Source organism: Melanerpes formicivorus, unplaced genomic scaffold, assembly GCF_026170545.1.
Source record: "Melanerpes formicivorus ecotype bairdi unplaced genomic scaffold, bMelFor1.0.p_v2 SCAF_31, whole genome shotgun sequence".
Lineage (NCBI taxonomy): Eukaryota > Metazoa > Chordata > Aves > Piciformes > Picidae > Melanerpes > Melanerpes formicivorus.
Window position 1 is genome coordinate 2,657,113 of NW_027142383.1, and position 24,146 is coordinate 2,681,258.

Genomic DNA, 24,146 nt, shown 5'->3' on the forward strand with positions numbered 1-24,146 from the left:
GAAATACAGCAAAAAAACCCCAGCATAAACCAGAAAAACAAAACCAGTGCACTGCCCCACTCCCACCCGCCTCACCTCCATGCCTGCAGAAAGGAGCCAACACCCAAGACCTGGAACCCAAAAGCAGCAATTGGAACAGAAAGCCTCTCATGTTGCAATCTGAACTTCAAGCCACATCATACTTTGCTCCAGTTAGCACTTTCATTTTTTGAAGCTGGCATGACTGCAGCATGGTGTGAGTAACAGCAGCATATTCAACTCAACCCATGACATTGTAATAGATCGAGCTGAAATAACATTTCATTGTAATAACACATAATATAATAGTTAAGAATTCCTTACCAATAGCCTTCCCAATAAGCTAAGTAGCAACTCTGCAGCTGGCCATTCTGGTTTATTGACTGTGGAAAGAAGATCTTGAATGAAGTTCTCAAACAGTGGTCTGTAATCTTCTTCCCCTTGTTTACTGCCACACCTGTTTAAAAGAAAATGCATTTTGTAAGAGAATTTAAGAGCCATTTAAGCTTTTCTTCTGATGAAAACAGAAGTAATCCTATGCTTAATCACAAAACCAGTTTTATGCAATTCTAAAAAATAGCCAAAATATTAGCAGAAAAAATGGGTTTATCCATTTACAGAACCATAGAACTGTTGAGGTTGGAAGAGACCTTTGAGATTCAAGTCTAACTGCTCATCTAGAGTTTGCAATCCCACCACTACTGCTAAGCCACTACCACAAAAACACATCCCTTAGCACCTCATCCACGTGTCTTTTAAATGCCTCCAGGGATGGGGACTCCACCACCTCCCTGGGCAGACTGTTCCAATGTCTGAGAATGCCTTCTGTGAAGAAATTTTTCCTAATATCCAATCTGAATCTCCCCTGGTGCAATTTGAGGCCATTTTCTCTTGTCCTATCACTTGTTACCTGGGAGAAGAGGCTGGCCCCCACCTCACTCCAACCTCCTTTCAGGGAGTGGTAGAGAGCAGTGAGGTCTCCCCTCATCTTCCTTCTCCAGGCTAACAATAGATGAATATTCTATAATATTCAAAATGCTATTCAATATTGAATCAATATTCTATAAGATAGATTGGGTATTTAGGAGGTTTGAAATCTGGTCTGACTTATCTCACAGTGATAAGTCATATACTCCACAAAGGTTGAAATCAGAATGCAAAAAAAAAAAAACCCCAATCAAAAACCAGAAGTATGCAGAAAGATTGCTAGATGGCTCAAAAATAATCTTTTGGTTTAACAGTAAAAAAGTTAACATATGAAAAAAACTTCAGGATTTTTTGTTGCAAATCCTTTGGTTATTTGGGTAAGTTTTTTTCCCCTGCTGAGCTACTGACATTCCTAAATATATTGACATTAAAATAATCTTAGGGGGTTTATGTCTTTGTCAGCTTTTTCTTCCATACTTCATATGAGTAGAAGAGCCCTGATAAAAGAATCCTACATAAACTATCAAACAGATTCTTAAATGCATTAATAACTCTATGCAGAGTTTCTGTTCCAACAGAATAGAACACAAGTAGCTCTTTCAGGGATCTTTAAAATATATTGTTATAAGTAACTTTATTAGTATGCATTTAGCATTGTGAAGTGTTTGTTTTGTCTTAACATGTGACAGATTTTATTTGGAGTTGGCTTCATCAATACACTAAAGAACGCAACAGTACTTACTTCTTAAGGAAAATAGAAAGGAAGTTTTGTGCTGTTCTCATGGCTGTTTCATATGAGTTAGTAATAAGCACATCTTGATCCACCTAAAAATAACAAGATTTGTCTGTTAGTGTACACAGAAATATGATTTCCAAATCAACAATTCATCAAATAATTATAGCAGACAGTATTGCAATACTTAATTACTACATAACCATATATAAAATACTATACTTACAAAGTCATTCCTCACACACACACAAAATTGTTTTTCTTTTAAAAAAAGTAAAAAAAATATTAAAATCTTACTTTTTTGTTTGATTCCTCCTCAGAATTAGAGTCTTTTTCTGTTGATGGCAAATGCACTACACACTGAATCAGTTGCAGAACTAGTGCTGTTACCATCTGAATATACATAGGCTCTCCATCAGTTTCACTGCTGTTTAATCTGTTAATAAAAAAAGACAGCATTAACACTACAACTAAACAAAAAAGACAAAACAAACCAAAGTTAGAAATCTGTGTTCTAAATATTTATCTAGTGGGATTTTCCATAGACTTAGAGTTAAAAAGGTAAATAAATTACCATTGGACTGAACAATAACAACTCATAGGTATATATTATTCCATTCATTTGCTGAATAGCTTATACTTGGTTGTACAGATAGCTCTTTCTTTCTTCTTCTGTCACTTATGCTTGCAACTTTTCTCTCTCTGTGTGGCCTTCCTGGGATAATCTTTGTTTTGATTACTGTGTGTGAGGTACCACGAAGAGAAGGGAGGGAGGGGAAGAGACTCCTAATGGTGCCCCTGGACTGCCCAGGGGAGGAATTCTGATTGTTGAGTTCTAAATATATGTAAATTGAATTTTATACTTCTGGATTTTAGTTTACCTTTTGTAAATATAGCATTCATTTTGCTTCTGAGTTCTGAGGTGTTGGTTGGTTGGTTGGTTGTTTTTTTAAAAATTTACTCTAGGGGTAATTTCCAAGTAGTTGGGGGGTAATTTCAGCCTAACACATTTTATTATTGACACCCAACCTGGGGCTTTGCTCGATTGATTAATTGATAATCAGAATAAGGAAGCCAAAATGAAGCTATTCTGGATTTTGTGGCATTTGGTCTATTCTTGTTTAAGTGTGTTGCTTTATAATTGGATTGTTTCATCAATGTTTGACTGTATTTGCTGGTTTATGGCAAAGAAACTAGTTTAGAGGCTTGTTAGGCAGGTTTGGAAATTATTGCCTCCGTTTTGTGGGATATAGGGGATATAGTAACGCCACTGTATATGTCTGTTACCATTTGAAGGGGGAACTTTAGCCCAGATCCTGACTGCAAAGACTGGAAGTTACCATTGGATGCAAAAGGAAAATAATGACAATATCTATATAATTAATTGGATTGCTAATGGGAATAGAGAGCAGAGGCATAAACAGTTCTTTTTTTTTTTTTTTTCTGTCGCTTCTGCTTGCAACTTATCTCTCTCTCTTCCATGGCCTTACCAGGTATCTCTGTTTTGACTATTGTGTGAGGTAACAGGAAGGAGGGAGGGAGTGGGGGAGGAAGTGAATGGGTCCCCTGTTTCCATCCAGAGGGGTCTGAGGAGTTTCTATGTTGTTTATGAACTGTAAATATATATATATATTGTGCATATATTGTATATTTTGTACATATGCATTTGCATTTCATATTTCTAGATTGTAGTTTGCTTGTAGATAGAGATTCATTTGCTTCCATCCCAAACTAAGCTGGTCGGGCAATTTTAGCTTGGGGGGGTAGTTCTCCAAGTTAGTTGGGGGGTAATTTCAACCCACAACAATGTCCCATATGAGTTTATTGAATTTTCTGTTCCTATAACTGAAAGTTATTTTGAGGAGTTAAATCTTCCATTGGTCTGCTCAATATGCCTAAATCTATTAGCTGTTGTGGTTGTGATTGGCTTAGCAATAGTATTGTGCCAAGATAAATATGCAGTTAATCTCTCTAAGCAGAGAAAAAAGATGTAAGGGTTTGTGACGGTTTGAGGCTGGGCCTTTAAGAAAGGGACAGTGCTGGAACACTCTCTGGCTGAATGTTTTGGTATCAAAATGAAAACATGATATTCTAAATGAATTTCATTGGTAGATTGGTAGAATGCAACTTTAAGTCTTAGTTCAGTTGGAATTTTTGTCAGTTCCTCTCTGTTCTCCCCTTCCAGCCTGTCTGCTTCTGAGCAGCCGGAGTTTGACCTTGAATGCCAGATAAGCAAAACTAATCCCTGCATGCGCTTTGAAGCCTAATAAGAATTTTCCTCCTTAATAACTACCTTTTCTCTCTCTCTAGCCCTTTTTGGGAAAAAAGGGAGGTAGGGTGAGAGAGGGGGTACAGAGGGGGAACCCTCCTCTGTCCGGAGGAGGGAGTTTGTTCTGATTATTTTTCTTTGCTGTGTATTTCTGTATATATATTGTAAATACGATATATTGTGTATATATATAACCTGCATTTCATTTTGCTTGTAAATATAGCATATCCTTTTGCTTCTCCGACTGGGCTAGCTGTGGTTTCTTTCTTTTGTGGGGGAGCGAGAGCTAGGCCTTCTCTCAACCCACCACAGGGTTTAATGCAAGCAGGTTGTGGAGTTGTAGATTTTTAAAGAACAAGTTGATACTGAACCCTAAAATCCTACATCTATGAAACCGTAAATTTATCAGTGTAAGAAATTACCTGAAGTTTCTCAAACTCCTCTTGCTGGTTGGTAGTCTCGCAAGGGAAGTGAAAATTTCTTCTAGTATTAACTGTCTATGTTTTTCATACCTGGAGAATACCTATTTAACAGTTACAGGATTGTTAAAAAATATTTATTGTTACACAAAATATTGCTTGTTAAAGAGATTGTTAACAATTATATATAGGCACATCCACTTTACTTGACATTTAAATTATATTTAGTGCATACCTTGTTTTTAATACATTGCATTATTTTTTCAAAGCAAATATTTCTTTATAAAATATATAAATCTGTAATAGCTTTTAAAAATATTGCATGTTTAAAAAATTTCTGCCAATGGTACTGTATAAGAAAGCCACAGTGCCATGCTAAGCTTTCAGATTCCAGCGTAGAGCAAAACTCTAAGAATCATAGAATCATAGAATCAACCAGGTTGGAAAAGACCTCAGAGATCATCAAGTCCAACCTATTACCTAATACCTAACACCTCATGACTAACTAAACCATGGCTCCAAGTGCCACATCCAATCCTTTCTTGAACACCTCCAGGGTTGGTGACTCTACCACCTCTCTGGCAGCACATTCCAATGGCTAATTACTCTTTCTGTGAAGAACTTTCTCCTCACCTTGAGCTTAAACTTCCCCTGGCACAGCTTGAGACTGTCCTCTTGTTCTGTTGCTGGTTGCCTGGGAGAAGAGACCATCCCCCACCTGTCTACAACCTCCTTTCAGGTAGTTGAAGAGAGCAATTAGGTCTCCCCTGAACTTCCTCTTCTCCAGGCTAAACAACCCCAACTCCCTCAGCCTCTCCTCATAGGGCTTGTACTCAAGACCTCTCACCAGCCTTGCTGCCCTTCTCTGGACACGTTCAAGTATCTTAATGTCCTTCTTAAACTGAGGGGCCCAGAACTGGACACAGTACTCAAGGTGTGGCTCTAGAGCACATTTCAGAAACCAGTTTTACTTCATACCATAAGCTTGCTTGATGTGAAATACATAAATGGAAGAGTTTTCCTCTCCTTTTGTTTAGGCAGAATTACTTTAATAAATATTGGAGTGTATGATCTTTACAAAGTTGGAATACATCCACTTGAACAAGCACAACTGTGTTGCACTGCAGTTTTCAGAAATAATATTTTAGCTGCCTCATGAACTTTTCTGATAGCCTCCTGTTCTGAGGTAAAGCATCTTTTATTATGTAGAAACATCCTACTAGTTCTACAGCATATTCCACTGCATAAATGCAAATATTAACAAAGGAATTAAGGAAAACCATATTGTTAAGAACCTCATGAGGCTGGCTTGTGCCCACCTCTCCAGCCTGTCAAGGTCCCTCTGGATGGCCTCCCTTCCCTCCAGCGTGTCTGCTGCACCACACAGCTTGGTGTCATCAGCAAACTTGCTGAGGGTGCACTCAATGCCACTGTCCATGTCACCCACAAAGATGTTGAACAAGACAGGTCCCAGGACTGATCCCTGAGGGACTCCGCTTGTCACTGGCCTCCACTGGGAGATGGACCCATTGACAGCCACTCTTTGGGAGCGGCCATCAAGCCAGTTCTTTATCCATCTAGTGGTCCACCCATCAAACCCATGTGTCACCAGTTTGGAGACCAGGATGTGGGGCGGGACAGTGTCGAAGGCTTTGCTCAGGTCCAGGTAAACATCAGTTGCTTGCCCCTTATCTATTAATTTCGTCACCTGCTCATAGAAGGCCACCAGGTTGGTCAGGCAGGATTTGCCCTTGGCAAAGCCATGCTGACTATTCCAAATCACCTCTTCACCATTCTTCTGAGCCAGTAGCGTGTCCAGGAGGATCTGCTCCATGATCTTTCCAGGCACAGAGGTAAGACTGACTGGCCTGTAGTTCCCTGGTTCCTCCTTCTTACCCTTTTTGAAAATGGGGGCAATGTTTCCCCTTTTCCAGTCTGTGGGGACTTCCCCAGACTGCCATGACTTTTGAAATATAATAGAGAGGGGTTTACCAACCTCATCTGCCAGTTCAGATTGGATGTTAGGAAGAAGTTGTATAAGAAAGAGTGATTGCCCATTGGAATCGGCTGCCTGGGGAGGTGGTGGAGTCGCCATCATTGGAGGTGTTCAGGAGGAGACTTGACAGGGTGCTTGGTGCCATGGGTTAGTTGTTTAGGTGGGTTGGATTGGCTGATGAGTTTGACGCGACGTTCCTGAAGGTCTCTTCCAACCTGGTTTGGTTTATTCTATTCTATTCTAAATAAATTTTATTCTATGCTCTCAGTACCCATGGGTGTAGCCCATCAGGTCCCATGGACTTGAACACTTTGAGGTTCTTCAGGTGATCACGAACCTGATCTTCACTTACAATGGGCAGTTCTTCCTCCCCGTCCCTGGCATTGTCTTCCATAACATCAGGAGTGTGGCTAGAGGCCCTTGCAGTGAAGACTGAGGTAAAGAAGTTATTAAGTACCTCAGCCTTTTCCTCATCACTTGTGACCATTTCACCAGTTTCCTTTCTGAGGGGGCCCACACCTTCCCTAGTCGTCTTCTTCCCATTAATATACCTGTAGAAGTTCTTAGTGTTCCCTTTAACCTCCCTGGCTAGATTCAATTCAAACTCTGCTTTGGCTTTCCTAACCAGGTCTCTTGCTGGTCGGGCAGCTTCCTTATATACCCCCTGTTCTACCTGTCCTTCTCTCCACTTCCTGTAGGGTTTCCTTTTAAGTAATAGTGTGTCCAGTAGATCCTTGCTCATCCAGGCAGGCCTCCTAGCATTCTTACCTGCTTTTCTCTTTGTTGGTATACATAGCTCCTGGACACAGAGGAGGTGGTCCTTGAATACTGACCAGCTGTCCTGGGTCCCTCTTCCCTCCAGGGCTTTGTCCCATGACACATTGGCTAGCAGATCCCTGAAGTGATCAAAGTCTGCACGCCTAAGGTCTAGGGTCGTATGTTTAGAATACTTCCTCCTGATTGCCCTGAGGATATTAAATTCAACTGCTTCATGGTCACTGCAGCCAAGGCTATCTCTGAGCCTCACATTGATTACCAGCCCTTCCCTGTTGGTGAGAACAAGGTCCAGCATAGCACCTTTTCTTGTTGGTTCCTCTACCATTTGGAGGAGGAAGTTGTCTTCTATGCAGTCCAGGAACATCCTGGATTGCTGGTGCCTTGCTGTGTTGCCCCTCCAGCAGATGTCAGGGTGGTTGAAATCACCCATGAGGACCAGGGCTTGTGACCTGGAAGCCACTTCTATTTGCCTGTGGAGGGCCTCATCTGCTTGGTTCTGCTGGTCAGGTGGCCTGTAGGAGACCCCCACAGTAATATCTCCTTCCCCTGTCTTGCCTCTAATTTTAACCCATACACTCTCAACCAGCTCATCATCCCTCCCCAGGTGGAGCTCCATGGATTCCAGCTGGTTATTGACATAGAGGGCAACACCTCCTCCTCTCCTTCCCTGCCTATCCTTCCTAAAGAGCTTATACCCGTCTATCCCTACATTCCAGTCATGGGAATCATGCCACCAAGTTTCAGTAAGAGCCACTATGTCGTGGCATCCCAGCAGCACAGTGGCCCTTAACTCATCCTCTTTGTTGCCCAAGCTGCGCACCTTCACATAGAAGCACTTCAGCTGGGCTGGCCCTGTTGTCCTCTTTTGCCAATTCCCCTTGGTTTCCACAGAATGTCCTGGTGGATCATTCGTGGCTTGCCTCAGGGCAGCAAGTTGAGAGCCCTTACCAGCTCTCCTTCTCTCTGCTGCTGGTGAGCTGCCCCTCTGTTTGTCACCGGCCAGCAGGAGACTATTAACCCCTTCCCCTTTCAAATCTAGTTTAAAGCCCTATCAATGAGCCCTGCCAATTCCTGCCCCAGGATCCTTTTCCCCCTCTGGGACAAGTGTGTCCCATAAGTTGTTTTCAGCTCTGGTGCCTTGAAAACCAATCCATGATTGTGGAACCCAAAGCCCTGTCGATGGCACCAGCCCCTGAGCCATGAATTGACCTGTCGGCCCTTCCTCAATCTTCCCTCATCCATTGCTGATGTTAGAGGGATAGCAGAGAACACAACTTGAGCCCCTGATTCCTTTAGCAGTTCCCCTAAGGTTCTGAAATCTTTTTTAATTGATTGTGAGCCTCTCATTACACTTTAAACAATATAACCCGAAGTAAGTAAATTCCTTGGCTTAAGTAGGCTATCTCTTCCTATAGAGTACTCTGCCAATAGGAGTAGCAGCTCAGGTAAATTTAATACTGTTCCTAGATTATTATATCAAATTGTAAAAACATGCAAGAATAGAAGTAGTTCTAAACTCCAATTTGCTGCCAACAAAAATACAACTTATGTAAGTGCAGTAATAACTCTTAGAAGTATAGGAACATGAAAATGCAACTTAAAAATTACTTACTGCAGTCACTAATTTGATGGCACATAACTGTAGTTCACTGACATTTTCTACAAAGAAAGGTGTTATTCCCATAGATGACACCTATCAATGAAAAGAAGCTATTGTAAGTATATTTAGACTAACAAACTGATATTTATACCCTTTGACAAGTAGGTTATGCATTCATCAGGTAAGGTACTCAACTACAAGTAGTATTATTTGCAAATGAAGTTATTAAATTATATTTGAATACAGTTAACACTTTCCAGTGGACAATAAAAGCCATATGATTTGAACATTAAATGCTCTTCTCCTGCATATTAGAATAGAATAGAATAGAATAGACCTCCAGTCTCAGGATGAGCCAGGGGAGATTCAGGCTGGAGGTCAGGAGGAAGTTTTACACAGAGAGAGTGATTGCCCATTGGAATGGGCTGCCCGAGGAGGTGATGGAATCGCCATCGCTGGAGGTGTTCAGGAGGAGACTTAACAGGGTGCTTGGTTTCATGGGTTAGTTGATTAGGTGGTGTTGGATGATAGGTTGGACACAATGATCTTGAAGGTCTCTTCCAAACTGGTTTATTCTATTCTTTTCCATTCTATTCTATTATTTTGTTCTAGTACTGGTTGTCTGGGAGAAGAGACCAAACTCTGCCTGTCTACAATCCCCCTTCAGGTAGTTGTAGACAGCAATAAGGTCACCCCTGAGTCTCCTCTTCTCCAGGCTAAGCAGCCCCAGCTCCTTCAGTCTCTCCTCATAGGGCATGTGCTCCAAGCCCCTCACCAACTTTGTTGCCCTTCTCTGGACATGCTCCAGCAAGTCAACATCCTTCCTAAACTGAGGGGCCCAGAACTGGACACAGTACTCGAGGTGTGGCCTAACCAGTGCAGAGTACAGGGGCAGAATGACCTCCCTGTTCCTACTGGCCATACTGTTCCTGATGCAGGCCAGGATGCCATTGGCCCTCCTGGCTGCCTGGGCACACTGCAGGCTCATGTTCAGCCTGCCATCAACCATCACCCCCAGGTCCCTCTCTGCCTGGCCGCTCTCCAGCCACTCTGACCCTAGCCTGTAGCACCACATGGGGTTGTTGAGGCCAATGTGCAGAACCCGGCACTTGAATGTGTTAAATCTCATGCTGTTGGATTCTGCCCATCTGTCCAGCCTGTCAAGGTGCCTCTGCAAAGCCTCTCTACCCTCCAGCAGATCAACTCCTGCCCCCAGCTTGGTGTCGTCCGCAAACTTACTGATGATGGACTCAATGCCCTCATCCAGATCACCAATAAAGATGTTAAAGAGCACAGGGCCCAGCACTGATCCCTGAGGGACTCCACTACTGACTGGCCGCCAGCTGGATGTGGCACCATTCACCACCACTCTCTGGGCTCGGCCCTCCAGCCAGTTCCTAACCCATCGCAGTGTGCTCCTGTCCAAGACATGGGCTGACAGCTTGGCCAGCAGTTTGCTAGGGGGGACGGTGTCAAAGGCCTTGCTGAAGTCCAGGTAGACCACATCCACAGTTCTCTCCACATCCACCATGCGGGTCACCTGATCATAGAAGGAGATCAGGTTGGTCAGGCAGGACCTGCCCTTCCTAAATCCATGCTGGCTGGGCCTGATCCCTTGGCCATCCTGTCAGTGCTGTGTGATTGCACTCAGGATGACCTGTTCCATGATCTTGCCTGGCACTGAGGTCAGGCTGACAGGCCTATAATTGCCTGGCTCATCCAACCGGCCCTTCTTATGGATGGGCACAACATTGGCCAGCTTCCAGTCCTCTGGGATATTACATGCTACACAACTAACTAGTCGCTTATGTTAATCATTCAAAAGTTTATACTTATTTCATACTTCATGTCATTAAGACAATCACACTTGACAGTCTCTCTGGGGAAAGAAAAAACATTCTCAGACAGAAATTCTTCTGATAAAACTTACCTGAAGAATAGTTGTATCAGTAAGAAGCTGTATCTCTAGCAACTCTGACAAACTGCTGACAATGTCACAAACTCTGTTATACAACATCACTATAACTCTTTGCTTGTGGGTGGAACACTTGGCACGTTTTGCTTTTGAACTTAAAACACCACCTAGGGAAAAAAAAATCTTTGCTGATTTTTTTTCAGTGTTTTACTTATATCAAATATTAGAAAGATGATCATCTTCATCAGAAAAATGTTCCCAAAATATTGTGCTGATTACAGCTTTGCAAATGCAATTGCTTACAGCAGAAAAACTATTTAGTAGAATCAATTAGAAAGCAAAACTGTTGTATTTTCATAATTGCTCTGAACTCTGGATGCAAGATTTTAAAAATTGTTCTTGAAATTGGACACTCGCATCAGAAGATATGTATATGACAACAAAACATTAAATGCAAAACATTTAGCATACTAACCACCATGAGGATCCACTCTATACACAGGATCATATTGAGGATAGAGAGTATTCTGCAAATGAAATTTTGTGTATTGAATAACTCTTTCTATTACATCCTCAATATATACAGCTTTAGGCATATTTGGTGATGTCATAATATTGATAGCAGTAAGACAAGCATCAGCAGATTTCGTTACTCTCTCCATAATAAGATCTCTCCATAATCTCTCTTCATCTTCAGTGTCATTGTTCTGTAACAGGTGATAAAAAACATGAAAGCGTGAACAAGAAGTTAAGTTTTTATCCTTACCACATAAAAGATAACATTATTTTAATATACTTACATACATACATAATACATATTTCCCTTATGATACAAAAGTAGTTTGTTTTAGAAATCTGATAATGTTTGTTTTACTAGCAACAGGTTTGTAACCTTAAATTACAAGTCTTCAATATCTCACTATATTTTTCTGGTGAAACACAAAGAAGCTTTCTGTGTATCATTAAGAAGCCACTGGAAGCCATTGTTCAGGAGGACAGCTATGACTTGGTCACCATCACAGAAACATGGTGGGATGACTCTCATGATTGGAGTGTTGCAGTGGATGGCTATAAGCTAGAACTCAATCTGGACACTGCCCTGAAGAATAACAAAAAAGTTGTTTGCAAATGCATTAATGTAATGGGTTGAGTTTAACCTTGCTGATATTCAATATCATGCTCCCATCATGCCAGCTTCAAAATGAAAGTGCTGGCTGGAGCAAAGTATTATAGGGCTTGAAGTTCAGATTGTAACATGAGAGGCTTCCTGTTCCGGTTGCTGCTTTTGGTTTTCCATGTTTGGGGTGTTGGCCTTTTCTAATGGGCTGGTTGAGGGGCGGGAGGTGTGTATCTCTGGCTTCTCCTGATGCCTTCTGCATTTTGCTGCACTTTTCTGCAAATGGGCTAAGGTAATTGTGCATTGTATGATCTCATTTTTATCAGTAAATCTCTCTATCTCAACCCAGTGGGGTTTTTTGTGTGTGTAACTTTCCCTCACTTCTGTGTTGGGGGAAAGCAGGCTGTATTAAACCAGCACAACAAAAAGAGAGCCAAGGAGAATGTCCACCCTTTATTGGATGTGGGGGGGAACATTGCCACCATGGATGAAGAAGAGACTGAATTACTTAATGCCTTCTTTGCCTCAGACCGGTTATTCTTGTGGTATTCAGAGAACAAACACCTATAACCCAGGAGGAATCAGTTAATCCCTCCTGCCAGGTCACCTGGACACTCACAAGTTTATGAGGCCAGATGGGATCTAGCCAAGAGTACTGAGAGAGCTGCTGGAGGAGCTCGCCGAGCCACTGTCCATGCAGTCCTGGTTAACAGGGGAGGTCCCAGACAGCTGGAGGCTTGCCAATGTGATGCCTACCTACAAAACGGGCCGGAAGGAGAATCCAGGGAACTACAGGCCTGAAAGTCTGACTTCAGTGTCAGGGAAGGTCATGGAGCAGTTCATCTTGAGTGTCATTATGCAGATGTGCAGGACAAACAAGGGATCAAGCCCAGTCAGCATGAAGGGCAGGTCCTGCTTAGCCAACATGATCTCCTTCTATAACAAGGTGACCTGCTTAGTGGATGAAGGAAAGGCTGTGGATGTTGTTTATCTGGACTTTGGTAAAGCCTCTGATACCATTTCCCATGGCATCCTATTGGAGAAACTGGCAGCTCATGGCCTGGATGGGTGGAGGTTTCGCTGGGTTAAGAACTGGCTGATTGGCTGGGCCCAAAGAGTGGTGGGGAAAGGAGTTAAATCCAGTTATCGGCCAGACACTACTGGGGTTCCCTAGGGCTCAGTGCTGGGGTTACTTCTCTTTAATATCTTTATCAGTGATCTGGATGATCTGATTGAGCACCCTAAGTTTGCAGATGATACTAAATTGGGTGGGAGTGTTGATCTGCTTGAGGGTAGGAAGGCTCTGCAAAGGGTTCTGGCCAGGCTGGATCAAGGGGCTGAGGTCAATTGTATGAAGTTTAATAAGGCCAAGTACTGAGTTCTGCACTTGGGTCACAACAACCCCATGCACCACTACAGGATTCAGGCAGAGTGGCTGGAAAGCTGCCCAGCAGAAAAGGACCTAGGGGTGTTGGTTGACAGCCAGCTGAACATGAGCTAGCAGTGTGCTCAGGTGGCCAAGAAGGCCACCAGCATCCTGGCCTGGATCAGCAATAGTGTGGCCAGCAGAAGCAGGGAAGTGATCATTCCCCTGTACTCACAGAATCATAAAATGGTAGGGGTTAGAAAGGACCTCCAGAGATCATCTAGTCTAACCCCTCCCACTAACACAGGTTTATCTAGATTGGGTCACACAGGAATGTGTCCAGGTGTGTTTTGAAACATCCCTGAGAAGGAGATTTCACAACCTCACTGAGCAGCCTGTTCTAGTGCTCCAGTACCCTCACAGGAAATAAGTTCCTCATTAAGTTCAAGTGAAACCTCCTGTGTTCTGGTTTGCACCCATTGCCCCTTATTCTATCACTGGACACTACTGATAAGATCCCAGCTCCGTCCTCTTGACCTCCACCCTTTAGATGTTTATAAGCATCCATAATCTGTCTGCTCATTAAACCACAACAGATCCCTTACCAGTCTGCTCTTTTCCAGACTAAACAGCCCCAGGTCTCTCAGCCTCTCCTCTTAAGAGAGGTGCTCCAGTCCCCTAATCATCCTTGCAGCTCTCAGTTGGACTCTCTCCTGTAGTTCCCTGTCCCTCTTGAACTGGGGAGCTCAGAACTGCACACAATATTCCAGATGTGGTCTAACTAGGGCAGAGTAGATTGGGAGGAGAACCTCCCTCTACCTGCTGGCCACACTCTTCTTGATGCACCCCAGGATGCCATTGGCCTTCATGGCCATGACGGCACATTGCTGGCTCTTGATGAACTTGTCCACTATCACTCCCAGGTCCTTCTCCACAGAGCTGCTTTCCAGCAGGTCAGCCCCTCACCTGTACTGGTGCAGGAGGTCTTTCCTCCCCAGGTGCAGGACTCTACACTTGCCCTTGTTGAAATTCATTAGGTTCTCCTCTGCCCAGCTCTCCAGCCTGTCCAGATCTCACTGGATGGCAGCACAGCCTTCCAGTATATCAGTCACTCCTCCCAGTTTGGTATCATCAGCAATCTGGCTGAGAGTGCACTTTGCCCCTTCATCCAGGTGGCTTAAATTTTGAAGACTGGACCCAGTACAAACCCACAGGGAACACCACTAGCCACAGGCCTTCAACTAGACCCTGAACCCTTGATTGTAACCCACTGAGCACTGTCATTCATCCAGTTCTCAACCCACCTCACTGTCCACTCTTCTAACCCACACTTCCTCAGGTTCCATATGAGGATGTTATGGGAAATAGTGTCAAAAGCCTTACTAAAATCAAGGTAGAATACATTTGCTGCTCTCCCCTCATCTACCCAGCTGGTCACACCATCATAGAAAGATATCAGATTGGTCAAGCATGTTGACAATTCCTGATGATCTTTTTTTTCCTCCATGCGCTTAGAGATGACCTCCAGAATGAGCTGCTCCATCACCTTTCCAGTGATAGAGGTGAGGCTGACTGATCTGTAGTTGCTTGTGTCCTCCTTGTCATTTTTGAAGACAAGAGTGGCATTGGCTTTCCTTCAATCCTCAGGCACTTCCCCTGTTCTCTGTGACGTTTCAGAAATGCTGAAGAGACACTTAGCAATAACCTAGCCCCATCAGGACCCATGTATTTGTGTGTGTCCAGCTTATCTAGATGGTCTCCTACCCAGTCTTTCTTGACTAAGGGAGAGTCTTTCTTCCTCCAGACTTTCTTTCGTCCTTCCAGGGACTGAGGGCCAGCCTTAGCAGTAAAGCCTGAAGCAAAGGTGACAGAACAAGAGGACACAGTCTCAAGCTGCGCCAGGGGAAGTTTAGGCTCAAGGTGAGGAGAAAGTTCTTCACAGAGAGAGTCATTAGCCATTGGAATGGGCTGCCCAGGGAGGTGGTGGAGTCATTATCCCTGGAGGTGTTCAAGAGGGGATTGGACATGGCACTTGGTGCCATGGTTTAGCCCTGAAGTCTGTGGTGACAGGTTGGACTTTGAGGTCTCTTCCAACCTTGGTGATTCTGTGATTCAGGAACTCTGCCTTCTCTGCATCCTCTGTCACCAGGTCACCCACTTCATTCATCGGCAGACCCACATTTTGCCTGGTGTTCCTTTTCCTGATGATGTACTTGAAGAAGTCCTTCTTGTTATTTTTGACATCCTTTGCCAGATTTAATTCCAAGAGGGCTTTAGCTTTCCTTGTTGCATCCTTACATATTCTGTCAGTGTTCCTATATTCCTCCCAAATGGCCAGTGCCTTTTTCCACATACTGTGGACTTCTTTCTTCCGTGTGAGTTTTTCCAGAAGCTCCTTGCTCATCCATGTAGGTTTCTTGTCTCCCTTGCTTAATTTCTCACTCATGGGGATGCACTGATATTGAGCTAGGATGAGGTGGTACTTGAATACTAACCAGCTTTCTTGGGCTCCCTTTCCTTCTTAAGCCGTAATTCATGGGATTCCTCCAAGTAGGTCTCTGAAGAGCTCAAAGTTGACTCTCCTGAAGTACAGGGTTGCAATCCTACTTACTACCCTGCTACTTCCTTGCATGATCCTGAACTCCACCATCTCATGGTCACTGCAGCCAAGGCTGCCCCCAACCTTCACATCCCCAACAAGGCTTTCTTTGTTTGTTAGAACAAGGTCCAGCAATGCACATCTCTTTGTAGGGTACTCCACTACCTATGTCAAAAAGTTATCCTATATTCACTGCAGGAACCTCCTGGACTGTTTGTGCCTCACTGTGTTGCCTTTCCAGCAAATATCAAGGTGCTTGAAGTCCCCCATAAGAACCAGGGCATGTGATTATGAGGCTACTTTCAGCTGTCTCTACAAAGACTCATTGACTCATTGACTGGTGGATGTGGGGAGGCCTGTGGATGTAGTTTACCTGGACCTCAGCAAGGCCTTTGACACCGTCCCCCATAGCAAACTCCTGGCCAAGCTGTCAGCCCATGGCTTGGACAGCAGCACTCTGAGCTGGGTTAGGAACTGGCTGGATGGCCGAACCCAGAGAGTGGTGGTGAATGGTGCCACATCCAGCTGGCAGCCAGTCAGTAGCGGAGTCCCCCAGGGATCAGTGCTGGGCCCCATGCTCTTTAACATCTTTATTGATGATCTGGATGAGGGCATTGAGTCTATCATCAGTAAATTTGCTGATGACACCAAGCTGGGGACAGGAGTTGATCTGCTAGAGGGTAGAGAGGCTTTGCAGAGAGACCTCGACAGGCTGAACAGATGGGCAGAGTCCAACGGCATGAGATTTAACGCATCCAAGTACCGGGTTCTGCACATTGGCCACAACAACCCCATGCAGTGCTACAGGCTGGGGTCAGAGTGGCTGGAGAGCAGCCAGGCAGAGAGGGACCTGGGGGTGCTGGTTGATGGTAGGATGAACATGAGCCTGCAGTGTGCCCAGGCAGCCAAGAGGGCCAATGGCATCCTGGCCTGCATTAAGAACAGTGTGGCCAGCAGGAGCAGGGAGGTCATTCTGCCCCTGTACACTGCACTGGTTAGGCCACACCTCGAGTACTGTGTCCAGTTCTGGGCCCCTCAGTTTAGGAAAGATGTTGACTTGCTGGAACGAGTCCAGAGAAGGGCAACGAAGTTAGTGAGGGGCTTGGAACACAAGCCCTATGAGGAGAGACTGAGGGAGCTGGGGCTGCTTAGCCTGGAGAGGAGGAGACTCAGGGGTGACCTTATTGCTCTCTACAACTACCTGAAGGGGGGTTGTAAACAGGCAGAGGTTGGTCTCTTCTCCCAGGCAGCCAGCACCAGAACAAGAGGACACAGTCTCAGGCTGCGCCAGGGGAAGTTCAGGCTGGAGGTCAGGAAGAAGTTTTACACGGAGAGAGTGATTGCCCATTGGAATGGGCTGCCTGGGGAGGTGGTGGAGTCGCCGTCACTGGAGGTGTTCAGGAGGAGACTTGACAGGGTGCTTGGTTACATGGGTTAGTTGATTGGGTGGTGTTGGGTGATAGGTTGGACACGATGATCTTGAAGGTCTCTTCCAACCTGGTTTATTCTATTCTATTCTATTCTATTCTTCCTGATCTGGTGGCGTGTAGTAAACGCCTACAAGAATGTCATCCATATTAGCCTGTCCCTTAATTCTTACTCACATGCTTTCAACACACTCTTTTTTTCCCCCTATGCAGAACTCAGTATATTCCAGTTGCACTCTCATATCAAGAGTAGCTCCACCACCTTGCCTTGCTGGCCTGTCTTTCCCTTCTGAAGAGCTTATAGACATCCACTGCAGCAGTCCAGTCATGAGAGTCATCCCACCATGTTTCCATGATGGTGACTAAGTCATAGGTGTCCTGCTTCACAATGGCTTTCAGCTTCTCCTGTTTGTTGCCCATGCTGCTTTCATTGGTGTATATGCACTTGAGCTGGGCTATCAATTTCACCCCCAACAATGGTATGCCACCCCTAGGCTCATCTCTAGTGAGCCTGGTTTTCTCTCCTCCCCCCTCTGAACCTAGTTTAAAACCCTCTCGATGAGCCCTGCCAACTCATGGGCAATAATCCTTTTTTACCCTTTGAGACAGCTGCACTCCATCTGTCACCAGCAGGCACAGTGCTATGTAAACTTCCCTGTGATCAAAGAAACCAAATTTTGCCAGTGGCACCAGCCTCTGAGCTATGTGTTAATCAGGTCCATTGTCCTATTCCTTTCAGTACTCTTCCCTGTCACTGACATCCCTTTTAATCACTTCTGGGCTTCTCTCCACAACTTCATCACTGTCAACCTGCATTACCAGTAGCAGGTAAAAATTAGAGGGCCATAGCAGACCAGGGAGTTTCCTGGCGATGTCTCAAACCCAGGCTCCAGGGAGGCAGCAGACATCCCTGTGGGATGGGTCTGGTCGGCAAATTTGGCCTTCAGTGTCCTTCAGAAAGGAATAGCCTATGACAATTACCCTCCTTTTCTTCTTAATGGAGGCTGTCATAATGTGTGGGGCTGGCCGACTTACCCCAGGCAACTCTCTGAATGGACCTTCATCTACATTCTCATTTGCTTGGCCCTCAAGTTCCAGAGCCACATATCTGTTGTGTAAGGGCAACTGGGAAGGTAAAAGAGGCCAGGAGGTTATTTGCTGTTTGCCCCAAGCAAGGACCTGTTTACATTTCCCCATCCTTTAGGTCCTCTCCTTCTGCCTGGTGGCAAGAAGGAAGGGGATCCTCCACTTCATGTGGAGCCTCCATCTGCTGCCTTTCCCTCAGGGTCTGGCTCCAACCAATCTCTCTCTCCCTCACACTTCCTGATGCTCCTTAACCTTTCCACTTCCTCTTTCAGCTCTGACACCAGGATGAGTAGATCATTCCCCTTGTCATACTACACACAGGTGTCTCTGATGCTCTCTGGGACTAGAGACAGGCTCAGGCACTCTCTGCAGCCAGATAGCTGGACAGCTGTATGCTTGTGTGGGAGCTCTGTTTGGGTCCCCACATTCCTTCTGGTGATGGGTTTTGGTCAAGTAGAAACTACAGCTGGGTCCTCTTTTGGGAGGGTAATGACCATTGGTGGAGCTGCCTGCCCTGCCTGCACAAGCTGGTGTACCATGCCCTTCTGACACACCACACCCTGTTTGCCTGCCATGTTTTCTGTGCCCGTGGTTCCTCCCACTCCCTGGGGGCTGCTCTTGTACCAGAGGGCTTTGGTCTCCATCCCTCTTGTCCATGCCCACACTGAGTCAGAGTGGCCTCTTGCCAGGAGCCCACTCTTCCCACTCTGGGAGGGGAAGTGGAATTTGGGATGGTCTCTCTCTCCCTGTCCTTTTACCTTTGCTCTTTTGCTGGAGTTTTGACACTTTGGGAAGGCTCTCCCACAGTGATCCTCCACTCTAGAGCCCTTCACCTTGGAGACTGGCACTGGTGAGCATGCACCTCAAATACTGTGATCATTTTTGGGCCCCGCAATACAAGAAGGGCACTGAGGTACTACAGCAATTCCAGAGAAGGGCAATGAAGCTGGTAAAGGGTCTGGAGAACAGGTCTGGTGAAGAATGTCTGAGGGAACTGGGATTGTTTAGTCTGGAGAAAAGGAGGCTGAGGAGAGACTCCCTGAGAGGAGGTTGGAGTGAGGTGGGGATGGTCTCTTCTCCCTAGTATTAGGTGATAGAATGAGAGGAAATGGCCTCAAGGTGCACCGGGGGAGGTTTAAATTGGAAATTAGGAAAAATTTCTTTGCTGCAAGAGTGGTCAGGCATTGGAACAGGCTGCCCAGGGAGGTGGTGGAGTCACCATCCCTTGAGGTGTTCAAACAATACATAGACATGGCACTTCGGGACTTGGTTTAATGAGCATGGTGGGGGTAGGTTATGTTTGAAATTAACAATCTTAGAGGGCTTTCCAAACTTAATGATTCTATGATTCTAAGTACTATGAAGAAAGACTGCCACATTCTGTCCTTAAGAAGAATAGAACAGAACAGAACAGAACAGAACAGAACAGAACAGAATAGAATAGAATAGAATAAATAGAATAGAATAGACCAGACCAGGTTGGAAGAGATCTTCCAGATCATCGCGTCCAACCTATCATCCAACACCACCCAACCAACTAAACCATGGCACCAAGCACACTGTCAAGTCTCCTCCTGAACACCTCCAGTGACGGCAACTCCACCACCTCCCCGGGCAGCACATTCCAATGGGCAATCACTCTCTCTGTGTAGAACTTCCTCCTGACCTCCAGCCTGAACCTCCCCTGCCGCAGCCAGAGGCTGTGTCCTCTTATTCTGGTGCTGGCTGCCTGGGAGAAGAGACCAACCTCTGCCTGTCTACAACCTCCCTTCAGGTAGTTGTAGACAGCAATAAAGTCACCCCTGAGTCTCCTCTTCCCCAGGCTAAGCAGCCCCAGCTCCCTCAGCCTCTCCTCATAGGGCTTCTGTTCCAAGCCCCTCACCAACTTTGTTGCCCTTCTCTGGACACGCTCCAGCAAGTCAACATCCTTCCTAAACTGAGGAGCCCAGAACTGGACACAGTACTCGAGGTGTGGCCTAACCAGAGCAGTGTACAGGGGCAGAATGACCTCCCTGCTCCTGCTGGCCACACTGTTCCAAATGCAGGCCAGGATGCCATTGGCCCTCCTGGCTGCCTGGGCACACTGCAGGCTCATGTTCAGCCTACCATCAACCAGCACCCCCCGGTCCCTCTCTGCCTGGCCGCTCTCCAGCCACTCTGACCCTAGCCTGTAGCACTGCGTAAGGTTGTTGTGGCCGATGTGCAGAACCCGGCACTTGGATGTGTTAAATCTCATGCCGTTGGATTCTGCCCATCTGTCCAGCCTCATTACCTTGTCTTTTCTTTGGTGCCCTATACACAGCATTTGCTGCTTTGATCATTCTAATTTTTGCTGCTAGAGGGAATTCTTACACAAAAAAGACTGTTAAGTAACACAAATCTCCTGAGAATACAACTTTCTCCATTTCACAGATTGACCCATCTATTATCAGTGGGTTTAAAACATGTCTCATCAAACATGATCATTTAGATTTAGCACAGGGTTTGTACAAGCTATAAACCCAAACATACATGAGGTTAATTATGACCACCCAGTACTACTGAAATATTGTAATAAAGATAGTAATAGAAAGAAAAAAAAATGGTAGAATTTTTAATAAATTCTCTGATACAGAGAAAAAGAATCTTTACTGCCTGTACAATAGCACAGTTCAAAACTGTTGGCTTTCCTTGTGAAAATAAGGGATTGGTGAAAATACATCAATATTTTCCCTTTAGGGAAGTGAATCTAAAAATATCACAGGGCATTATATATGTGAGAAAGAGATATATCTGAAAAATCAACAGAAACATGCAAGTCAGGAGATGCCTGTAAAGTTCTCGTATAGAATGGCTTTAAATAATTTGAAAGAAAAAAATAAAATATCCTCCCAAACCGACTAAAATGCAAAAAAAATCAAACCCCAAGTAGTTTTAAATATTTTCTATTTGTTTTTCCTCATTAATCTTGGAAATGAAGATAATTTGAAAGTGCAATCTGCCTCTGGAAAATATTCTGACATGGAGGTAGGATATTTTCACTGCACCATAAAAGAAGCAAACTTGCTCCTTAGCAGAGGCTTTCTTTGCCATAATGACCTCAATCATGTTTAATGGGGTTTCAGATAAATCTAAAACTTCTTTGCTTAAAGATTAATTCTTTTTAAATTGAATCCTTGTCTCTGAATTTCAATAATTGGACAATTTCATTAACTGCTTTATAATCTTGAGTTTTACTACAAAAAGTTAAAAGAAAAATATCACTTTAAAAACATTGACATAAAGATTCAATCATATTGAATTAGAGCAGGTAAACCAGCACCTTCTTTTCACTTATTGTTTATACTGCTGAAGACATTCAGGATTAAAATATCTAGATTAAAATATTGAGGTACAAATAATGTATTAATCTTCAAGTTAAAAATCTTCTTGTCCAATATACATAATTACTCTCTATTTCTGCAGATCAAGGCTTTTTCCATAGAATTCAAGAAATCTATTCTTTCTACAATATTGTTTTGACTAGAAAATGCAGTAACATATAAGTACATAAAATATGTAATAACGTTTCAGCCTCATGGAAAACCTCTAAATTCCCATGTAGTTTTAGGTATATCAGGAAAAAAAATTGAAAATTTTCAATTTTGTGTTAATTTTGTTTACATTGGTAACTTCATCTTTGCAGCATAACAGCAAATATAAATAAAGCACTTAATGTTCAGGAGAAGAATATGCTCTACATGAAAGCTGTAATACTACTTCTGATGTGTAATGGATGCTTTATGGACACATAGGAAAGTAGCAAAGATATGTCCAACAGTGCAAGTTATACCAGTTACCATGAATATTTCAGGATGAAGCTATAATATTTAAAACTAAGTCAAGAGAATTTCTCCCAATACATGTTAGCAATCGGTACTATACTAAATAATGTTTAGCATTGAAAGAATATACTAAATTTAATTTTGCTTAGAATTTTAAAATTTGGCATTTCTTAATCACTTATTAAATCAGAAATCCTTTTCACTCAGAGTATTTTAAAGTATTACTATATGGGACTCAAAGGAAGAAAACCCTATTTATACACAATGGTGTCAAATGATGTAATTTGAAACTCACATGATTAAGTAACGTAGAAAGCTTTGCTCCGTCTTGAATATTCTTCTCCAAAATATTTAGGACTTTTACTGTTTTATCTGTTGAAAGCTAAAACAAGAAACAAAACACACCAAACAACTGTAGGAACATAAAAGCTTCCAAATTGATGGGAAAAAAAAGATCCATGGATGAAGGATAGAGCATGTTATCTAATCTGACGAATTATAATTGTAAGTAATCTGAAATAAGGATTGGATCTTGACTTGTCTGGTTTCTGAAACAGCATAATTGAGAATGCTGATAATAAAATCAAACTAGTGAAATATGTTCTAAAATTGCAATCAAATTGCATTTTCAACCCGCAAAATGCATAGAAATATATGTACAACTGCATACCTGTAATTAATGCTGTATAGTCTAGAAACAGAAAATTACCAAAACCAAGTATTAATCACAAATTCTAACTGACTTTAAGAGAAAATCCAAATTCTATGGGCAAACAGAAATAAAATTCCCTGATATTTGATTGCTAATAAAAATGAAACATATTCATAACTGTGTTAATTTAGAAAAATTAGCATGTTGGAAAAAAGTAACTCAAACACACTCACTGATGTTATACAGAATTATGATATTATAATATGTTAAACTCCAAGAGAGTAATTTTTAATACTAATAGTGCTCGCCTTCAGAAGCAACAAAATTCTGATTTTAGGTATACATATATATGTGGAAAAACCACAAGGAACAGAGGTTAAGGGTGAGAACTGCCAGGAAAGAGAAACACTTGGGCTGACATCATGCTACAAAGGAAAGTAGGGAAATTGAATAAAAGACAGGAAAAATATCTAAAATCCTGGATTAAAGAAAATTCTTCAGAGTGACTTGCATAGTAAGTGGCTTCACAGACACTTCATAAACATAGTAAGTGGTCATGAGCAGGCAGAGTAAGAATTTAACACAAGACTGTTCAAACCCAAGAGCTGTAAGAAGATAAGGAAAGCAATAACTTTGTTTCTAGAGGTGTGATATCAACAGTTTGTGTCAACAGAAAGTTCTCTTGAACTGAAGTTGGGAAGAGTATGACAAAAACCCTACAATATGCAGTCTATATAAAATTAATCTTATAATCTGGGGCATTAAATCTTCTAAATTTGAAAGGACTCTTGGAGAGAGTAAGGAAGTAAAAAATTCAGTGTGACGCTGGCTGGACATCATACATTTATTGCACTAACCGCATATATCACAAAGGGTGAATTTTTTTACTTTGCCAGAGGGTTCTGTTTTACTGTGCTTGCTCAACATTTGCTGTAAGAAGCAAAGTCTATAGGTTGATGCGCGAATATTACAAGGGACACAATTTTTGGTATGTTCAACAAAATTAAATGTTTGAAAAGAGTTAAATACTATGAGAAGTTGTACCTTGTCCATAATGCCCATTGCTTTGATTTTTGCAGATTCACTACCCAATTCACTAAGTTGATGCTTTCCCAGAAGCAATTCCTGTGGAATCTCATCATCACCTAAAAAAAATACATCATATTTATAATAAGACTTCAAGAAAACCAGTATTTTATAGCCAATATGAAAAAGATAACTGAAGCAAAAGAACTGATTTTTCCAAATAGCTAGCGTCTAATAGTCCTTTCCATCCATGAAGACTGTTAATGAAAACTTTTGGTTGTGTGAAAACAACTACTTGTTAAATATGACTGTGACCGTTTTAGGCTGTGCCTTTAAGAAAGGGACAGTTGCTGGAACACTCTGGCTGAATGTTTTGAAAACATTCAGATATTCTAAACAAATTTCATTGGTAGATT

General features: G+C 43.2%; 1 protein-coding gene across 4 annotated transcripts in view; it reads right to left on the reverse strand.

Moving 5' to 3' along the window:
- NIPBL (NIPBL cohesin loading factor) overlaps positions 1–24,146 on the reverse strand; it is a 302,820-nt gene that overhangs the window by 50,831 nt on the left and 227,843 nt on the right. For all 4 annotated transcript variants that reach the window (XM_068155385.1, XM_068155384.1, XM_068155381.1 and 1 more), the window contains 9 exons: positions 23,749–23,849; positions 22,348–22,434; positions 11,130–11,361; positions 10,670–10,821; positions 8,752–8,832; positions 4,370–4,470; positions 1,976–2,114; positions 1,688–1,770; positions 343–475 (listed from right to left, as the gene is read on the reverse strand). In XM_068155385.1, the coding sequence (XP_068011486.1) occupies positions 343–475; positions 1,688–1,770; positions 1,976–2,114; positions 4,370–4,470; positions 8,752–8,832; positions 10,670–10,821; positions 11,130–11,361; positions 22,348–22,434; positions 23,749–23,849 (1,109 nt within the window). The remainder of the gene's footprint in view (positions 1–342; positions 476–1,687; positions 1,771–1,975; positions 2,115–4,369; positions 4,471–8,751; positions 8,833–10,669; positions 10,822–11,129; positions 11,362–22,347; positions 22,435–23,748; positions 23,850–24,146) is intronic.